The 18,477-nt window shown below is 40.9% G+C and overlaps 1 protein-coding gene across 1 annotated transcript in view; it reads right to left on the bottom strand.

Moving 5' to 3' along the window:
• fhit (fragile histidine triad diadenosine triphosphatase) overlaps nt 1–18,477 on the bottom strand; it is a 220,965-nt gene that overhangs the window by 21,221 nt on the left and 181,267 nt on the right. The window contains exons 4-5 of the mRNA XM_039612155.1: nt 8,881–9,026; nt 7,021–7,050 (exon numbers count right to left, since the gene is read on the bottom strand). Coding sequence (XP_039468089.1) covers nt 7,021–7,050; nt 8,881–9,026 — 176 coding nt within the window. The remainder of the gene's footprint in view (nt 1–7,020; nt 7,051–8,880; nt 9,027–18,477) is intronic.

Here is an 18,477-nt window from a genome sequence, read left to right as displayed (position 1 = left end):
GAGACTGGATGAACTGAGCATGGATGATGAAATGAACTGAATGACTGAGCTACACTGAGAACACACATGCGGAATTAATGATGACGCAACGGAACTGAGGAAACTGAGGGCTTAAATACACTGGATGATGAGGATGATTACAAACAAATAAGAAGACAGCTGAACTAAATCTAACTAATGAGACATGGAAAGTAGAACTGAACATAATGCACACAGACAAAAGACTATCACATTAAGACAGGGAACATACATGAGAAGTAAACAGTTGCAAAGAATCCAACCTGAAACACTGAGTCAGTGACCCAGGAACTCTGACAAATGTTCAGTTTCTGTGCTGTGCTATGTCAGAGCAAGATGCAGTCATTAAAGCGCTGGGTTCTTTCACACTTTGAGAAACCTAATAGAGTCTTCTTATGAATTACATGAAGTGCTGAAGCTGCAATTGTCAGCATCTACTTTGATGGCAGTGATGGAACTTGTAGAAGGGATATCTAATGCAATAGATAATAAGGAATATACTGTTGGTGTTTTTATAGACTTAAAAAAGGCATTTGATACAATTGATCATTCTATATTAATGAATAAACTAGAAAGATGTGGTATAAGAGGGTTAGCATAAAAGTGGATGAAAAGTTACCTGGATGACAGATATCAATATGTCGAAATCAATAATGTAAAATCTAATCAGTTGAAGGTAACTTGTGGTGTTCTTCAGGGCTCTGTGCTGGGCCCTAATTTATTCATATTATATATATATATGACATATGTAATGTTTCCAAACTGTTAAAATATGTATTGTTTGCTGATGATACCACTCTGTATTGCTCAGGCAAAAACCTAGAAGAGCTTCTGACTACAGTGGAAAAGGAGTTAAATATATTAAAAAACTGGTTTGATATAAATAAGTTAAAGTTAGAGTTAAATATAAACAAAATTTATTATTTTTGGTACTAGACAAATGAAAAATGTATCTAAAATCAGGATTAATGGAATTGAAATTGAAAGAGTGTACGAAAATAAATTTCTTGGAGTGATAATTGATGATAAGCTGAGCTGGAAGTCTCATATAAAACATGTGAAAACAAAAATGTCAAAAACCATTGCTATTCTCTAGAAAAACAAAGCACAAGAAACAAGAAATCATTATACATGCTTTAATGTTCTCCGTTGCTTCCATATATGACTTATTGTCTAGAGATATGAGGTAATGCATACAAAACAAATGCTCTTCCTATTTGTGCTTCTAGAGGAGTTAACTTGTGGAATAGTTATGATTGTGATTTAAAAAGGTGTAGTTCATTTTCCTTGTTTAAAAAGATGTTTAAAAATAGAGCATTAGAAAAATATATAAATCAAGAATGAAAAGAGTGATAATAATAATACTGAAACTCTTCGTTTTGCTTTGATGTAGTTACTTATCTAAGGTGGAAAGTTTTTTTTGTTTTGTTTTTGTTTTGTTTTGGTGTTCGAGCCCTGTGTACAGGAGCTGCATGCTAAAAGATCTTTTGTTAAAAGGGTTGGCGTAATAAGCAAATGCTTCAGCCAATACCTTTTGATTAGCCTTGTCTCGTGCTTTCTTGCTTTGTGGTAATCTTTATTCTTACTGAGATATTTGAATGCTAATCAATAAATCAAAATAAAAAAAAAAATGTTAGAGGCACTCACTATAATTATTTTGCTGAGAAATCCAAAACTTTGAGCATGGTGGACAAATGACAACAACAAATAATTTTTTTGTGGACAAGTCTAACAGTCAGGTTGTCAAATGGATTTAAATTCTGTCTACTGTTAATTAATAAGCTGGAGTGGAAGATTGGTGCCACACCCCATCCTTTGCCCGTGCGTTGAGGATTCTAATGTTGATGAATTTACTTTAATGTATTCATTCTGTTGTAATTAGGTTTCATTAAGGCAAAATAAATCAATATGCTAATCAATTACTCAATCCTGAAGTAACAAACTTCAAGAAGAGGGCCACACTGTTTAATAGTCCACATTCAACTGTTTTGTTCTTTGGCTGAAACAGCTACAGATAAACACCCAGCACGCCCCTGCGGGCGGTTTTATCCTTCAAGCTCGGGTCCTCTACCAGAGGCCTGGGAGCTTGAGGGTCCTGCGCAGTATCTTAGCTGTTCCCAGGACTGCGCTCTTCTGGACAGAGATGTCCGATGTTGTTCCCGGGATCTGCTGAAGCCACTCGCCTAGCTTGGGAGTCACCGCACACCGCACTTCCTGATATTGCTGTCATTCGGAACCGCTACATCGATCACTACGGCCGTCTTCTTCTGTTTGTCTACCACCACTATGTCCGGTTGGTTAGCCACCACCATTTTGTCCGTCTGTATCTGGAAGTCCCACAGGATCTTAGCTCGGTCATTCTCCACCACCCTTGGGGGCGTCTCCCATTTTGACCTCGGAACTTCCAGGCCATATTCGGCACAGATGTTCCTGTACACTATGCCGGCCACTTGGTTATGGCGCTCCTGCCTGCTAGCATCTTGCACCCTGCTGTTATGTGCTGGATTGTCTCTGGGGCATCTTTACACAGCCTGCACCTGGGGGCTTGCCTGGTGTGATAGACCCCAGCCTCTATGGATCTTGTACTCAGAGCTTGTTCTTGTGCTGCCATGATTAGTGCCTCTGTGCTGTCTTTCAGTCCAGCTTTGTCCAGCCACTGGTAGGATTTCTGGATATCAGCCACCTCCTCTATCTGCCGGTGGTACATACCGTGCAGGGGCCTGTCCTTCCATGATGGTTCCTCGTCTCCCTCCTCTTTCTTGGGTTTCTGCTGCCTGAGGTATTCACTGAGCACTCGGTCAGTTGGGGCCATCTTCCCAGTGTATTCTTGGATGTTCGTTGTCTCATCCTGGACTCACCAGTCCCCGGCCCCCTTCCTTCCGCTTAGCGTACAGCCTCAGGGTGCTTGGACTCCATGCATGGTAAGGAGCTTTCTTGTCTTTATGTCAGTGGCTTCTATCTCCTCCTTTGGCCAGCCTATTACCCCAGCAGGGTACCTGATCACGGGCAGGGCGTAGGTGTTGATGGCCCGGATCTTGTTCTTACCGTTCAGCTGACTCCTCCTGCAGGTATTTGGTGGTTGCAGCCTTTCTAGCGACCTCTTCATGATTCCCATTCGCCTGCGGGATCCCCAGGTACTTGTAACTGTCCTCTATGTCTGCAATGTTGCCTTCTGGTAGTTCTGACTACCAGAAGTTCTAAGTTCTGACTAGTTCTGACTGAGTTCTCAGTTCTGACTACCTTCCCTCTCTTTGTTATCATCCGACTACACTTCTCCAGTCCGAACGACATTCCAATGTATGTTATGCTGTATATCCTGGTAGTGTGGATCAGTGAATCGATGTCTCGTTCACTCTTGGCATACAGCTCATCCATGTACAGGAGGTGGCTGACAACTGCTCCGTTCCGTAGTCGGTATCCGTAGCCAGTCTTGTTAATGATCTCACTGAGGGGTTTCAGGCCTATGCAGAACAGCATCTCCTTGGTAGATCCCGCACTTGATGGTGACTTGTGCTATGGGCTTGGAGTTGGCCTCTAGTGTTGTACGCCACATCCCCATTGAGTTCCTGATGAAGGCTCTTAGGGTCTTGTTGATCTTGTACAGTTCTAGGCATTCCAGTATCCAGCTGTGGGGCATTGAGTCATAGGCCTTCTTGTAATCAATCCAGGCAGTGCACAGGTTGGTCAGTCTGGTCTTGCAGTCTCGATTTTCTTGCCAATCCCTTTCTGTGCCCCACTCATGTGCCTGTTCATCTTAGCCAATATGATGCCTTTTCTTCAACCACGTCTTCCAGAATACACTTTGTTCTTCAAAAAGGTGCATGAACGCACAAGGAAGATAGGGGAGGGGCCAGCTGCTTTAACAGATTTAACTGGGCAGTCCTGTGTGATCAATGGAATGGGGCTGGTGTCAGTGCTTGTAGGACAATTGCATAGTGGTCCTTTAAGCTGGCCCACAGACTGCATAATTAAATGAACAACATATACATATGTATGCAAAATAATAAATTCCCCTCTCATCCCTATGTGTCCCTAGGACTGTGCTCTTCTGGGCAAAGATCTTGAATGTCATTCCTGGTATCTGCCGGAGCCACTCGCCTAGCTTGGGGGTCACTGCGCAGAGTGCTTGAATTACCACTGGGACCACTGTTACCTTCACCCGCCACATCTTCTCGAGTCCTTTACTCAACCCTTAGTACTTCTTCCTAATGTTGCTGTCATTCGGTATGGCTACATCTATCATTACGGCTGTCTTCCTCTGTTTGTCTACCACCACTACTATGTCCAGCCAGTCATTTTAATAGACTTTTATTATTTGTTCTAACAAAATGACTACCATAAGGGACAAACAGCCATTGCCAGTTTGTCCATCTGTATCTGAAAGTCCCACAGGATTTTAGCTCAGTCATTCTCAACGGGGCGTATCACATTTTGACCACAGGACTTCCAAGCCATACATAATGATGTGCAATACCACTGATTTCCTTTCCGATCCGATACCACGTAAAATTCAGGGTGGTATCGACAATACTGATCCGATACTGATACTGAACTGTATTTCATAATACAATATATAATTGTATTATGTAATTGTAATAATATTATAATATAGCTTCATAATGATTACAGGACATCAGACTACTTGTTCTTATTGCTTAATAATGCAGAATTATCATATAGAAATAAAAATCCTGAAGTTGTGCGCTACTTGAGCATGTTACCTGCCTGCAGCACTAAAGGACTCTGCGAGAGACGTCTGTCTTGCCCTAGCAGCACCTGTCCCTCTCCTCCTCTTCAGTTCGGCTCAACATAAGCTCGTTATATACTGTGATATGATTTACTCTGAGGTGTTTGACGAGGTTAGTGGTGTTGCTACAACACCTCACTGTCTTGCCACATGTATTGCAAACCACATCTTGGCTGTTTGTGGAGGTAAAATACGTCCGCACATGACTCCGTTTACACTCAGCCATTGTTGTGAGTGCGCATGCCAGGGGCTGCGACACATTTTTACAGCTGTATTTCGCATATGACTATGAAAGGTGTAAGCGGAAGTAGTTCCTTCAAATTTAGACGATCCGAATGATATAGTTTCTTTCCACTGTGTTCCTGGTAATGAAAAACTACAAATTTGCCCCAAAGTACTAAAATATCCATATTTTAATATGAGAATCGATTCTAGAACTTAAATTACTGGTATCGGAAGAATCGATATTTCTATATCAATCCGCACACCACTAGTAGACCCATCTATGGATCTTGTGAGGTTGTTTCTGTGCCCTTCACACTTGGCTGCAAACCATTCCAGTGTGAGCTTGAGGCCATCACCTGATGAACCCAACAGAACAACATCATCCGGGAAAAGCAGAGATGAGATTCTGAGACCTACTAAGTGAATGCCTTCCGCCACTTGGCTACGCCTAGAAATTCTGTCAATAAAAATTATGAACAGAATCGGTGACAAACGGCAGCCCTGGCAGAGCCCATCACCCAATGGGAATGAGTCTGATTTATTACTGGCTATGCGAACTAGGCTATTGCAACGGTTGTATAAGGATCAAATGGCCCGTAGCAATGGGCCAAACACCCCATACTCCCAGAGCACTTCCCACAGGACGCTCCGAAGGACATTGTTGAATGCCTTCTCCAAGTCCACAAAACACAGGTAGACTGGCTAGGCAAACTCTCATGCACCCTCAAGGATCCTTGAGAGGGTAAAGAGTTGGTCCAGTGTTCCACGACCAGGATGAAAACCGCATTGTTCCTTCTCTATCTGAGGTTTGACTAACAGACGCACTTTTCTTTCCAGCACCCTGGCATATACTTTCCCAGGGAGGCCAAGGAGTGAGATCCCCCTATAGTTGGAACAAACCCTCTGGTTCCCCTTCTTAAAAATGGGAATCCAGACCCTGATCTCCACGGAACATTGTAGAGGCGTGTCAACCAAGACTGCCCTACAACATCCAGAGCCTTCAGGAACTCAGGGTGAACCTCATCCACCTCAGGGGCCCTGCTCTGTCAGTGACTTCACCCCTGGAGATTGACAAGTCGTCCCCCTCTTCCTTAGACTCTGATTACTCAGTCTGAAAGTCTTTTTCCATGGCCTCTCTGAACTCCGCCCACACCCGAGTTTTTGGTTTTGGTTCAAATATAACTAAGTCAGTGTAATCTTTGAGTTTGAATTCAGGAAAGAAAAAAAACTTTTTTTATTTTTCTGTGTAAGACTTGATTAGTTAATTTCATGTCAGATACTTTCTTATTTAAATTTTATATTCTTATTAGTGAACGTCCTTATATTAAAATACATTTTTAGCCAATACATGTTCATAAAAAATGGCAGATCAGAGTATTTATATGGATTGTTCCAGCTAAGCTATGGGTATTTCACCCATACCTTAGCTGTGCACAGAGAAATAAAAGCACAAATCGTTCTTTTATGTAAAAATACACTGTTGCAAACTTATGTGAACATAAGTAACTGTGAATTTTTTTGGGGGGGGGTTCTTCTTCTTGCCTCATACTCAGAAAGCATACAAGCACATCATCTAAATCTTTTACTCATTTGTTGCCAAAAACTTCTCCACTTATGATGTGCATTTCAAACTGTAATATGAGTTAGACATATGCTGTATCTCATACACTGATATTTTATTTATTATTCAAAAGGTTCAAATGCATCATACATTTTTTAACATAGTACAAAATTGCACAACAGTACAGTGGAGTATTTTACAAGAGGATGAGTTAGACTGGTAATGATTCTCTCCCCTCACTTTAACCTATGTGAACTTCCCCAATGGCTCCCAAGCAAGTGACATGAATTATTTCATATAGCCTTCAACCAAACTAAAAATAATTACACCTTTTAGAAAAGATAACTGAATAATTCGCCCTCTCCAGGAGTTTAGCTCTACAAATTAATTATGATGATTATTTAATGGTGTATAACTATTGCACAGGGTTCATGACATATTTAAAGGTCATAAATTATTAAGTTCTCACCTTCACAGTTTGTCCGGCTTCAGGGCCATCCTGGTGGGAACAGAAAGGGGTAATTAGTCCAGAGATGAGAATTTAGAAATACTTGCATTAATATTTTAAAGAAAGAATTTAATTTAAGATGAAGTATAACATCTCCCCTAAAACAACGTTTGTGTCAAAGCCGTCTTTATCCTGAGATATTTGTCTTCTTAGACAACTTTTTGGCTATATTTATTCAATGGGAGTTAGTTTTTTAAATGTTCCATATTTAGACTAAAGTGCATACAACCAACTTTAATTCAAGGGTTTTAACAAAGGTATATAGTATCTGTTTAAGAATTACAGCCAACTCAAAATCTCCACTTCAAACCATTACTCAAAACCTTTTGGAACAGATGGATTTGCACAACAGGTATTAACACTCGATCTAACAGCTATTATGTGAAAATACAGCAGGTAAATTCTCCATTTATCTTGTAGAGATTGTCAAATTATGTTAAATGTGATTATCTAATTGCATTTATGTATTTTGTATGTGATTTTTCCACTGAGCTTACCTGCAGTGGAAAGATTGCCCTGGCAATAGTCACCCAGTTGGGTCACTCAGATTTTCCATGCTAGGAAATATTATTAAAACCTTTTTTGTGGCTCTAGTCAGAGTGTGAATGTGGTTTGTTACAGATGCAGCAGTACAAGACGCAGTATGATTGTTGTCCCTTTACTGTCCGCTGCAGCATAATACTCACTGGAGGCGAGTGACTATTTTTTGCGCCTTGATTCTCTTCCAAAATGAAGGAAAGTGAAATAAATACTGAGTTACCAGTTTATGGGCCCACATCTGAAAAGACCGATCCTCTCACATGTACTATAACTAAATCACCACCTTTTTTTTCTTTACTTTTGTTCCCTTGCGCAAAAAGATCTAAGAAAAGACATTTTTTCAGATTAACATTTGATATGTTTTGAAGGGTATATTGTGAATAAAATATGGTTGATGTGATGATTGAATTTGACTTTTCTTTTTTACATGTTACACAACCTTTCAACTTTTTCAGAGTTGGGTTTGTAGAAAAAAGGATACGATCAGTATCTACACAATTATGTGACCACACTGATCATCACTTCCCATCACCTTACAGTAAAAGAAATTAATTACATAGTTTTTTCCCCCCGTCTCTCTCGTAAATGTGCTTCAAGACCATCTCCATCGTGCCAGTGCCGAAACACTCAGCACCAACATGCCTGAACAACTATCGCCCTCTTGCACTCGTGCCCATAGTTTTTTGAGCGACTGGTCATGGCACACCTCAAGACATGCTTGCTCCCCTCGGATCTTCAGCTCTCTTGGGTGCCGTGGACGGCTGGCGTCTCCTGGGTCTTACCCTGTCTGCCTCTGGCTCTCAGGAGGGTGGCATTACTGCATTATTACCCTATTTTTATTATTACCCTATTTTTATTATTACCCTATTTTTTAAGTACTGTCATGCTTCTGGGTCATATCACCCAGCATTTTGAGTTTATGGTGTTTTTCATGTCTGCGTCCTGTCATGATGCCTGTGGCGTTCCTGTCCCCTGTGGCATCATTATGTTCAATCACCTCCTGTGTGTATTTAGTCTGTCAGTTTTCATTCATTTCTCATCTGTCCATCCTGCTTTGTCATGCCATGTTTCCAGGTCTATGAAATGATGCCAAGTCTTCATGTTTCAGGTTTCTCATGTCAGGTTTCTATGTTCATGTTCACGTTCCAGCTTGCCCTTTGTTAAGATCAAGTTGGGTTTTTGCTTGTCTGCACTTGGGTCCACCTGGTCACTCCACAAAGTCAGCTTCTCCCCTGACTGTGACGAAAATATTTTTTAACAGTCACTGAGTGTGTGGTTTACCTGAATGGCGATGGTGATTGAGGTGGCACTGAAGTGTTTCTCCACCAAGTTGGCGACTCTCTGAGTGGTGGAGAACAAATCTGCTAGCTCATCCGGCCGAAGATCCCGAAAACGCTCAACTGGTCTGAGTGGGCACACCAGCACATCTGAGCAGCTCTGTTAAGGAATTAACATGCTGCAGACATGGTTGTGAAGTCAGAAAGCACTGAGATAAGAAAGTCGGTTAGTTCTGAGATATTATGACAAAAGCTCGTGTTCTTCATTCAGCAAAGTAAATCTGAGAGTTTTTTGTTGAAGTAATATAAGCTTAAAAGATATAATCAGACAATGATTTTTATTGTGATAATTGTGAAAATGGCCTAGAAAAAATTGAGTGTACCCTAAACTAAATATTTTATTAAAGCCTTATGAGGCAAACTGCAATCCAGTGATTTCTGTAACTCCTGGTAAAAATACAGTAAATAACCAAAACAAAAGGTTACACTTCTGATTTGCAGCTCAAAACTAAGAATCATGTCAAAGATGACACCTAAATTTTGGATTTGGAGGTATTAATTTCTAGTAAATATAGATGTGCTGACAGCTTCTCTCTCTTGGCCTTAGTACCAAAACCTAAAACTTCTGATTTGTCCTGGTTGAGTTGTAAAATGTTTTCTCCCATCTATATTTTTACTATAAAAAGGTCTAATTTAAAAGAGTCTATTGGCCCAGGTTCAACATGAGACAGAGTATTTGGGGTGGCTGTCAGGTGGTAGAGCAATCGACCTTTGATTTTATTTTTATACTTAGGTATACTTATACTTTAGACTTAATATATACAACAGACCGGTCTAAAAGATTTAAAGGTAGGCACAAGCCTGTTCAAAGAAAAAGCAAATTCGTGCATATTGGATGAATTCTAAATTATTTGTCCGCTGAGTTGATGATCGTGACCGTCAAATTGGCTCAGTAGTGGTGAAATTAAACTAAATTATAAAATCTTTTAAGTAGATTTCAAGTGACATGTCCATGAAATTGTGGACCACAAGATGATTTTTACATAGCTATTAGCTGAAAACCTACTGACACATCCTTATTATTTGAGGAAACTGGACAATTAGATGACAAAAGGCGAAACAGCAGGCCTCAAAAAAACTATTTACAGCACAGGCACAGTATCTGACAGTCATATCAGAAATAATAAATAGTAAAGAACCAATGTTTTAAATAGATACCTGACTCTTGGTGGCGCTGTCACTTGGTGTTCGCTCGCTTTGTGGTATAGTATCACTTCCTGTTCCTGCTCAAACACAGTGGTGTTTCTGAGTAGCTTTTCTGCTTAGCAATTTAATTTAAATCTTTTGATACATTCCTTTTTCATAGTATAATCTTAACGTGCTTCATCTGAATCACCCTTTCTGTGTACTCACTACCTAATTTATAGCCAAAGTATTCACTCACTGTCTCTTTACTGTTTCGCTAGCTTAGCTTAGCTCGTAGCTGACTCGTTAGCACCATGGCTACTTCACCTGTCCCTCCTGCACTTTCCTGCTCATTGTGTCAGATGTTTAGTTACTCCTCGGCCTCCTTTAGCAGTAATGATACCTGTAATAAATGTAGCATATTTGCAGCTCTGGAGGCCAGGATTACTGAATTGGAGACTCGGCCGCACCCTTCATTCACCCGTAGCTAGCCAGGCCCCTGTAGCTGGTGCAGCCGAAGATAGCGTGGCCCCCGCTAGCTGTTCCCCGCAGACCCCAAGCAGCTGGGGAAAGAGGGCGGCTGGGTGACGGTGAGGAGGAAGCATAGTCTTAAACTGAAGCCCCAGGTACACCACCAACCTGTTCATGTGTTCAACTGCTTTTTCCCCACTCGGCGACACACCCCGCCGGGGGTCAAACTCTGGTAATTGGTGATTCTGTTCTCAGACATGTGAAGCTAGAGACACCGGCAACCATAGTCAATTGTCTTCCAGGGGCCAGAGCAGGCGACATTGAAGGAAATTTAAAACTGCTGGCTAAGGGTAAACGTAAATACAGTAAGATCATAATTCACGCCGGCAGTAATGACACCCGTTACGCCAATCGGAGGTCACTAAAATCAATATTGAATCGGTGTGTAACTTTGCCAAAACAATGTCGGACTCTGTAGTTTTCTCTGGTCCCTCCCCAATCAGACCAGGAGTGACATGTTTAGCCGCATGTTCTCCTTAAATTGCTGGCTGTCTGAGTGGTGTCCCAGAAACGATGTGGGCTTCATAGATAATTGGCAAACCTTCTGGAGGAAACCTGGTCTTGTTAGGAGAGACGGCATCCATCCCACTTTGGATGGAGCAGCTCTCATTTCTAGAAATATGGACAAATTTATTAAACCCCCAAAATATGACTATCCAGAGTTGGGACCAGGAAGCAGAGTTGCAGTCTTACACGCCTCTCTGCAGCTTCTCTCCTCCTGCTACCCCCAAAAACCCATCTCCATTGAGACTGTGTCAGCTCCCAAAAGACAAAAAAACAAACCAAAACCAGCAATAAACAACTTAAACATAAAAAATCACAAAGAAAGAACAATACAGTATCCACATCTGAACCAAAGAGTAAAACAGTGAAATGTGGATTATTAAATATTAGGTCTCTCTCCTCCAAGTCTCTGTTAGTACATGACTTAATAATTGATCAACAAATCGATTTACTCTGCCTTACAGAAACCTGGTTGCAGCAGGATGATTATGTTAGTTTAAATGAATCAACACCCCGAGTCATTCTAACTACCGGAAACCTCGAAGCACAGACCGAGGGGCGGTGTGGCAGCAATTTTTCACACCAGCCTATTAATTAACGAAAGACCAAGACAGACTTTTAATTCATTTGAAAGCCTGATGCTTAGCCTCGTCCACCCCAGCTGTAAAACTCAGAAACCAGTCTTACTTGTTATCATCTATCGTCCACCTGGGCCTTACACAGAGTTTCTCTCTGATTTCTCAGACTTTTTATCTGATTTAGTGCTCAGCGCAGATAAAATAATTATTGTGGGTGATTTTAACATCCATGTAGATGCTAAAATGACAGCCTCAACATCGCATTTAATCTGTTATTAGACTCAATTGGCTTCTCTCAAAATGTAAAAGAACCCACCCACCACTTTAATCACACTCTAGATCTTGTTTTAACATATGGCATAGAAACTGAACATTTAACAGTGTTTCCTGAAAACCCTCTGCTGTCTGATCATTTCCTGATAACATTTACATTTACAATAATTGATTACACAGCAGTGGAGAGTAGACTTTATCAAAGTAGATGTCTTTCTGAAAGTGCTGTAACTAAGTTTAAGAATATAATCCACCCACTGTTATCATCTTCAATGCCCTGTACCAACATAGAGCAGAGCAGCTACCTGAACGCTACTCCAACAGAGGTCGATTATCTTGTTAATAATTTTACCTCCTCACTACGCACGACTCTGGATACTGTAGCTCCTGTGAAAACTAAGGCCTCAAATCAGAAGTACCTGACTCCGTGGTATAATTCTCAAACACGTAGCCTAAAGCAGATAACTCGTAAGCTGGAGAGGAAATGGCGTGTCACAAATTTAGAGGATCATCATTTAGCCTGGAGAAATAGTTTGCTGCTTTATAAGAAAGCCCTCCGCAAAGCCAGAACATCTTACTATTCGTCACTGATTGAAGAAAATAAGAACAACCCCAGGTTTCTCTTCAGCACTGTAGCCAGGCTGACAAACAGTCAGAGCTCTACTGAGCCAACAATCCCTTTAATGTTAACTAGTAATGACTTCATGAACTTCTTCACAAATAAAATTTTTATCATTAGAGAAAAATTACCAATAATCATCCCACAGATGTAATATTATCTACACCTACTTTTAGTACCATTGATGTTAAGTTAGACTCTTTTCTCCAATTGATCTTTCTGAGTTAACTTCAATAATTAATTCCTCCAAACCATCAACGTGTCTTTTAGACCCCATTCCTACAAAACTGCTCAAAGAAGTCCTGCCATTAATTAATGCTTCAATCTTAAATATGATCAACCTATCTCTAATAATCGGCTATGTACCACAGGCCTTCAAGGTGGCTGTAGTTAAACCTTTACTTAAAAAGCCATCTCTAGACCCAGCTGTCTTAGCTAATTATAGGCCAATCTCCAACCTTCCTTTCATATCAAAAATCCTTGAAAGAGTAGTTGTCAAACAGCTAACTGATCATCTGCAGAGGAATGGCTTATTTGAAGCGTTTCAGTCAGGTTTCAGAGCTCAGCACAGCACAGAAACAGCTTTAGTGAAGGTTACAAATGATCTTCTTATGGCCTCTGACAGTGGACTCATCTCTGTGCTTGTCCTGCTAGACCTCAGTGCTGCATTCGATACTGTTGACCATAATATCCTATTAGAGCGATTAGAACATGCTGTAGATATTACAGGTACTGCACTGCAGTGGTTTGTATCATATCTATCTAATAGACTCCAATTTGTACATGTAAATGGAGAGTCCTCTTCAGACACTAAGGTCAATTATGGTGTTCCACAGGGTTCAGTGCTAGGACCAATTCTATTTACATTATACATGCTTCCTTAGGCAGCATCATTAGAAGACATAGCATAAATTTTCACTGCTATGCAGATGACACGCAGCTCTATCTATCCATGAAGCCAGGTAACACACACCAATTAGTTAAACTGCAGGAATGTCTTAAAGACATAAAGACCTGGATGGCCGCTAACTTTCTGCTTCTTAATTCAGATAAAACTGAGGTTATTGTACTCGGCCCTGAAAATCTTAGAAATATGGTATCTAAGCAGATTCTTACTCTGGATGGCATTACCTTGGCCTCCAGTAATGTTGTGAGGAACCTTGAGTCATTTTTGACCAGGACATGTCCTTCAACGCACATATTAAACAAATATGTAAGACTGCGTTCCTCCATTTGTGCAACATCTCTAAAATTAGAAATATCCTGTCTCAGAGTGACGCTGAAAAACTAGTTCATGCATTTATTACTTCCAGGCTGGACTACTGTAATTCACTATTATCAGGAAGTCCTAAAAACTCCCTGAAAAGCCTTCAGCTAATCCAAAATGCTGCAGCAAGAGTCCTGACAGGGACTAGAAAGAGAGAGCATATTTCTCCTGTTTTGGCTTCCCTTCATTGGCTTCCTGTTAAATCCAGAATTCAAAATCCTGCTCCTCACATACAAGGTCTTAAATAATCAGGCCCCATCTTATCTTAATGACCTTGTACTACCATATCACCCTATTAGAGCACTTCGCTCTCACACTGCAGGCCTACTTGTTGTTCCTACAGTATTTAAAAGTAGAATGGGAGGCAGAGCCTTCAGTTTTCAGGCCCCTCTTCTGTGGAACCAACTTCCAGTTTGGATTCGGGAGACAGACACTATCTCTACTTTCAAGATTAGGCTTAAAACTTTCCTTTTGCTAAAGCATATAGTTAGGGCTGGACCAGGTGACCCTGAATCCTCCCTTAGTTATGCTGCAATAGACGAGGCTGCCGGGATTCCCATGATGCATTGAGTTTTTCCTTCCAGTCACCTTTCTCACTCACTATGTGCTAATAGACCTCTCTGCATCGAATCATATCTGTTATTAATCTCTGTCTCTCTTCCACAGCATGTCTTTCATCCTGTTTTCCTTCTTTCACCCCAACCGGTCGCAGCAGATGGCCGCCCCTCCCTGAGCCTGGTTCTGCCGGAGGTTTCTTCCTGTTAAAAGGGAGTTTTTCCTTCCCACTGTCGCCAAAGTGCTTGCTCATAGGGGGTCATATGATTGTTGGGTTTTTCTCTGTATTTATTATTGTGCTATCTACTGTACAATATAAAGCGCCTTGAGGCGACTTTTGTTGTGATTTGGCGCTATATAAATAAAATTGAATTGAATTGAATTGAATTGAATTGAAGACAGAACCAGGAGAGTACACAATGGACGAGTCATCACGGAGCAAAATCAGAAGGTAGAGCCAAAGAATCGCTTGCTAGCTGAGCTAGGCTATCGGCTGTCCAGTGGACAGTCAGCAGATCAGTGAGGACCTGAGTACACACTGATACACAGAGGCAGGTGTAAAGGTACAAAAAACTGCCAGCAGCACCAAGGAGAAAAATATAGCCATAAGATAACTAAGTCCATCTTGGGTGAACAAGATACAGAGAAACTCAACATCTTCTTTGCTTGCTTTGAGGCTCACGGGCCCCTGCGAGCACACAGCAGCACCTCACTGGCTCTCACACAAACATGAGATAGAGGCGAACCAGAGGAAAGCTGCTGGACCTGATGGAATATCTGGAAAAGTTCTTGCTGCATGTGCTGCATGGACCCTCAATACCATGTTTAATCAATAGAAACCAGGTAGAGAGAGGGACATCCTTCACATTCTTGGGAGTTCATATCTCAGGGGACCTTTACTGGTCCACCACAGCTGTGACCTTCTATAGAACAACCGTTGAGAGTGTACTTATGTACTGCATCACAGCTTGGTTTGCAGGAAATTCAACTGCGAACAGAAAGGCTCTGCAGGAAGTGACCAACACAGCCAAAAAAAATCATCATGTGAAAATCAGGCTGATTATCAGAGGGACCAAAGCTTCTTTGAACAGTATTTTATACAGCGCACTTCATTTGAATTTCAAGCAAACTTTTTCACTTTGTCATTATGGAGTATTGTGTGTGGAATTTTGAGGTGAACATAATAATTTTTGGAATAAGGCTGTAACATGACAAAATGTGGCACAAGTGAAGCACTGTGAATACTTTGCAGATACACTGTGTACAGACAAAATCAGAACACTGAATAGAAAAATCAATCTGGGACAGACACATTTTTTGCAATGCACGAATGCAAAATACATCAAAACATTCATGTAGTTAATGATATGCTTCTTAAACTTGTCTTCTTGTATAATGGAGCTTGTCGTATTCCCTCTGTCACAAAAAATATGAGCTAAAGTCTGCCAGGAATTGCTGTTGTCCTTGAATCAAACAGCACACTAGAGGTGGGACATCAATCCCAGTTAAATCCCTGCTAAAACTGCACCCAGTTTTAGCACCTTTCATGTAAATAAATAAACATGTAAATAAATAACTGTGAGATGTAGGATCATTTGGGGCAACACAGCATGCCACAAGCATTAGAGCTCTATGTTATATATTAGGTATTGCACTGAATATGTAAATATTAGTACTGAATTAATGTGGTGCAAACCACTGTCACAACAATCAGTTAATACTCACACAGCTTTTCTAGAGTTGAGTGATGATGAAGGCAAAAAAGTGAATAAAAACTGAATCAAAATGAAGACACTTCAGCATGGAGTGCAGGCACGGGTTTTGCAGAACATTATAAAAACGATACTTAAGTTGTGGGTAGGTGGGGACTGAAAGAATGAGCTAGTGGATACAAGTGACGAAAATCAGGTTTTTCCGAAGGATGGCTGCCGTCTCCCTTAGAGATAGGGTGAGGGGCTCAGAGTATAGCCACTAGTCCTCCACATTGAAAAGAGCCAGATGCCCAGTGGTTCAGGCATCTGACCGCATATCTTTCGGATGGTCTGGGAACACTTTGGTGGTCTCCTGGATAAGCCACAGTAGGCTGGGGAAAGGGAGGTCTGGGCTTCTCTGCTTAGGCTGCTGCCCCTGCGACGCAGCTCCAGATAAGTGGAAAAAAATGGAAGGATGTATGGATGGATATTAAAATGAATAGAAGACATAACTAGAAGCAGTAATTCAATATACTCCACCCACCCCCCCACCCCCCTTCCCTCTGGTAAATGCTACAGGTCCATCTGGTCAAAGACAAACAGACTCAATAGAAGCTTCGACCCACAGGCTGTCAAACATGCCCTACCTCCACCCTGACTGAAGGTTAACTGCACTGCCAACACTCATGGACATTACACCTTATTTATAAACCGTATTTCTATTTACACCTTAATGCAACCAACATTCCTATCTCTATCTATAAACTGTATTTATTATAGTAGCAACTGCAGGGAATCACTTTCAGTGCTCGTTTAAGTCCCTCAATGAAAGTTGTGCTCTAATCACTTGTTTGTGCTCATCTGTGATGTACACTGAAATTTCTCTGCAAACTAGTGAAAAAATTTAAGTCAGATCAAGTGTTTGCTATTTTATTATTGATGAGTTTTGGGAAAATAAAATAACAACAACAGATGTAGCATAATGAGGATCTTTTAATTCAGCTATGAACTGCCACAAAGTAATGTTAACAAAAAGTTTGTGAATTTCAGCAGCATCTTTCCCAACAATAAAACAAAAGTGCCAATTTGCTAGCTTCTAGTGGTTTATTCTTGTTACTTCTTCCTCAGACATATACTACTAAATAGTACTTATCACAAAAAAGGTAATTTTGTAGTGCATGTACAAAAACATGTATATGTACTACAAGCTGACAATGAACATTACACATCCATAACCTGCGGTTGCAGGTTGGAATCAAAGACAGGCTTCATGCACGTTCGCTGACCTGCTGTGCATGGTCACCTAAGTCACATGTAAAAATACTGTATTTTCTGCACTATAAGACGCACTTAAAATATTTTAATTTTCTCAAAAATCGACAGTGCGCCTTGTAATCCGGTGCGCCTTATGTATGAATTCTGGTTGTGCTTACTGACCTCAAACTGATTTTATGTGGTATACGGCGCTCAAAAATCTGGCAAAACATGTTTTAGTACGACTTTGGTAAGCTACAAAGCCGCACCGCTTGATGGATTGTTGGGGCATTATGGCTACCGTAGTCAGGACCCTTGCGGAGTAATCTGGGTCCAAAACTCCGACTGCTTCAGGTCCCAAAGTCAAATGAACACTGCGGCATCACTGAGAGTTAAAAACTGTCTAAATTCTTTCATCTTAATAAAAGGATCAGTGTTGCTGCTTTACCAGGTGTAACAATTACGTTTAACCATGAAAACAGAATTTATTAAATTTAACAGAGTTAGAAGTTAGCAGGAAGCTAGCCCGCTAGTTTCCATGATATAGCATGTTCTGACAGAGATTTCTGAAACATTCAAACGTACAGCTCTGCTGTCACTTCCAACATAAATGAAGACAGAAAACTAAACAGCAGTGACGTTTGTAGGGTTACTGAAGTTGGGCTAGCTATAATGATGTGCTACGTGATCGCCAGCGACACAGCTATGTTAGCATAGCATAAACACAGTGAAGCTGGAGGATGAACGCTAACTTTTTTCCACTCGACAAAAGTTAACGTGAAGGTTCCCGATGGTTAGGGACAAATGCAATCGCATGGCAGGATGCTGTAAACGGACCAAACTTCAGTCAGGAGAACAAGAGATAATCCAGCCAAAATATGAGGTTAGTCATTAATATACTGCAACAACATGGGAATGGAGCAGCTGTGAGAGAATTCAACATTAATGAATCAAATGAGGCTGACTCATTCTTCTTGGAGGAAGCAAGAAGAATGAGTTGAGTAAAATTTGACCTTCCAACCTTCCTTTCATATCAAACATCCTTGAAAGAGTAGTTGTCAAACAGCTAACAGATCATCTGCAGAGGAATGGCTTATTTGAAGAGTTTCAGTCAGGTTTCAGAGCTCATCACAGCACAGAAACA

This window comes from Oreochromis aureus, linkage group 5 (genome assembly GCF_013358895.1).
Source record: "Oreochromis aureus strain Israel breed Guangdong linkage group 5, ZZ_aureus, whole genome shotgun sequence".
Taxonomy (NCBI): Eukaryota; Metazoa; Chordata; class Actinopteri; order Cichliformes; family Cichlidae; genus Oreochromis; species Oreochromis aureus.
Note: the sequence above shows the minus strand (reverse complement) of the source record. Positions and strands in the feature narration are given on the sequence as shown.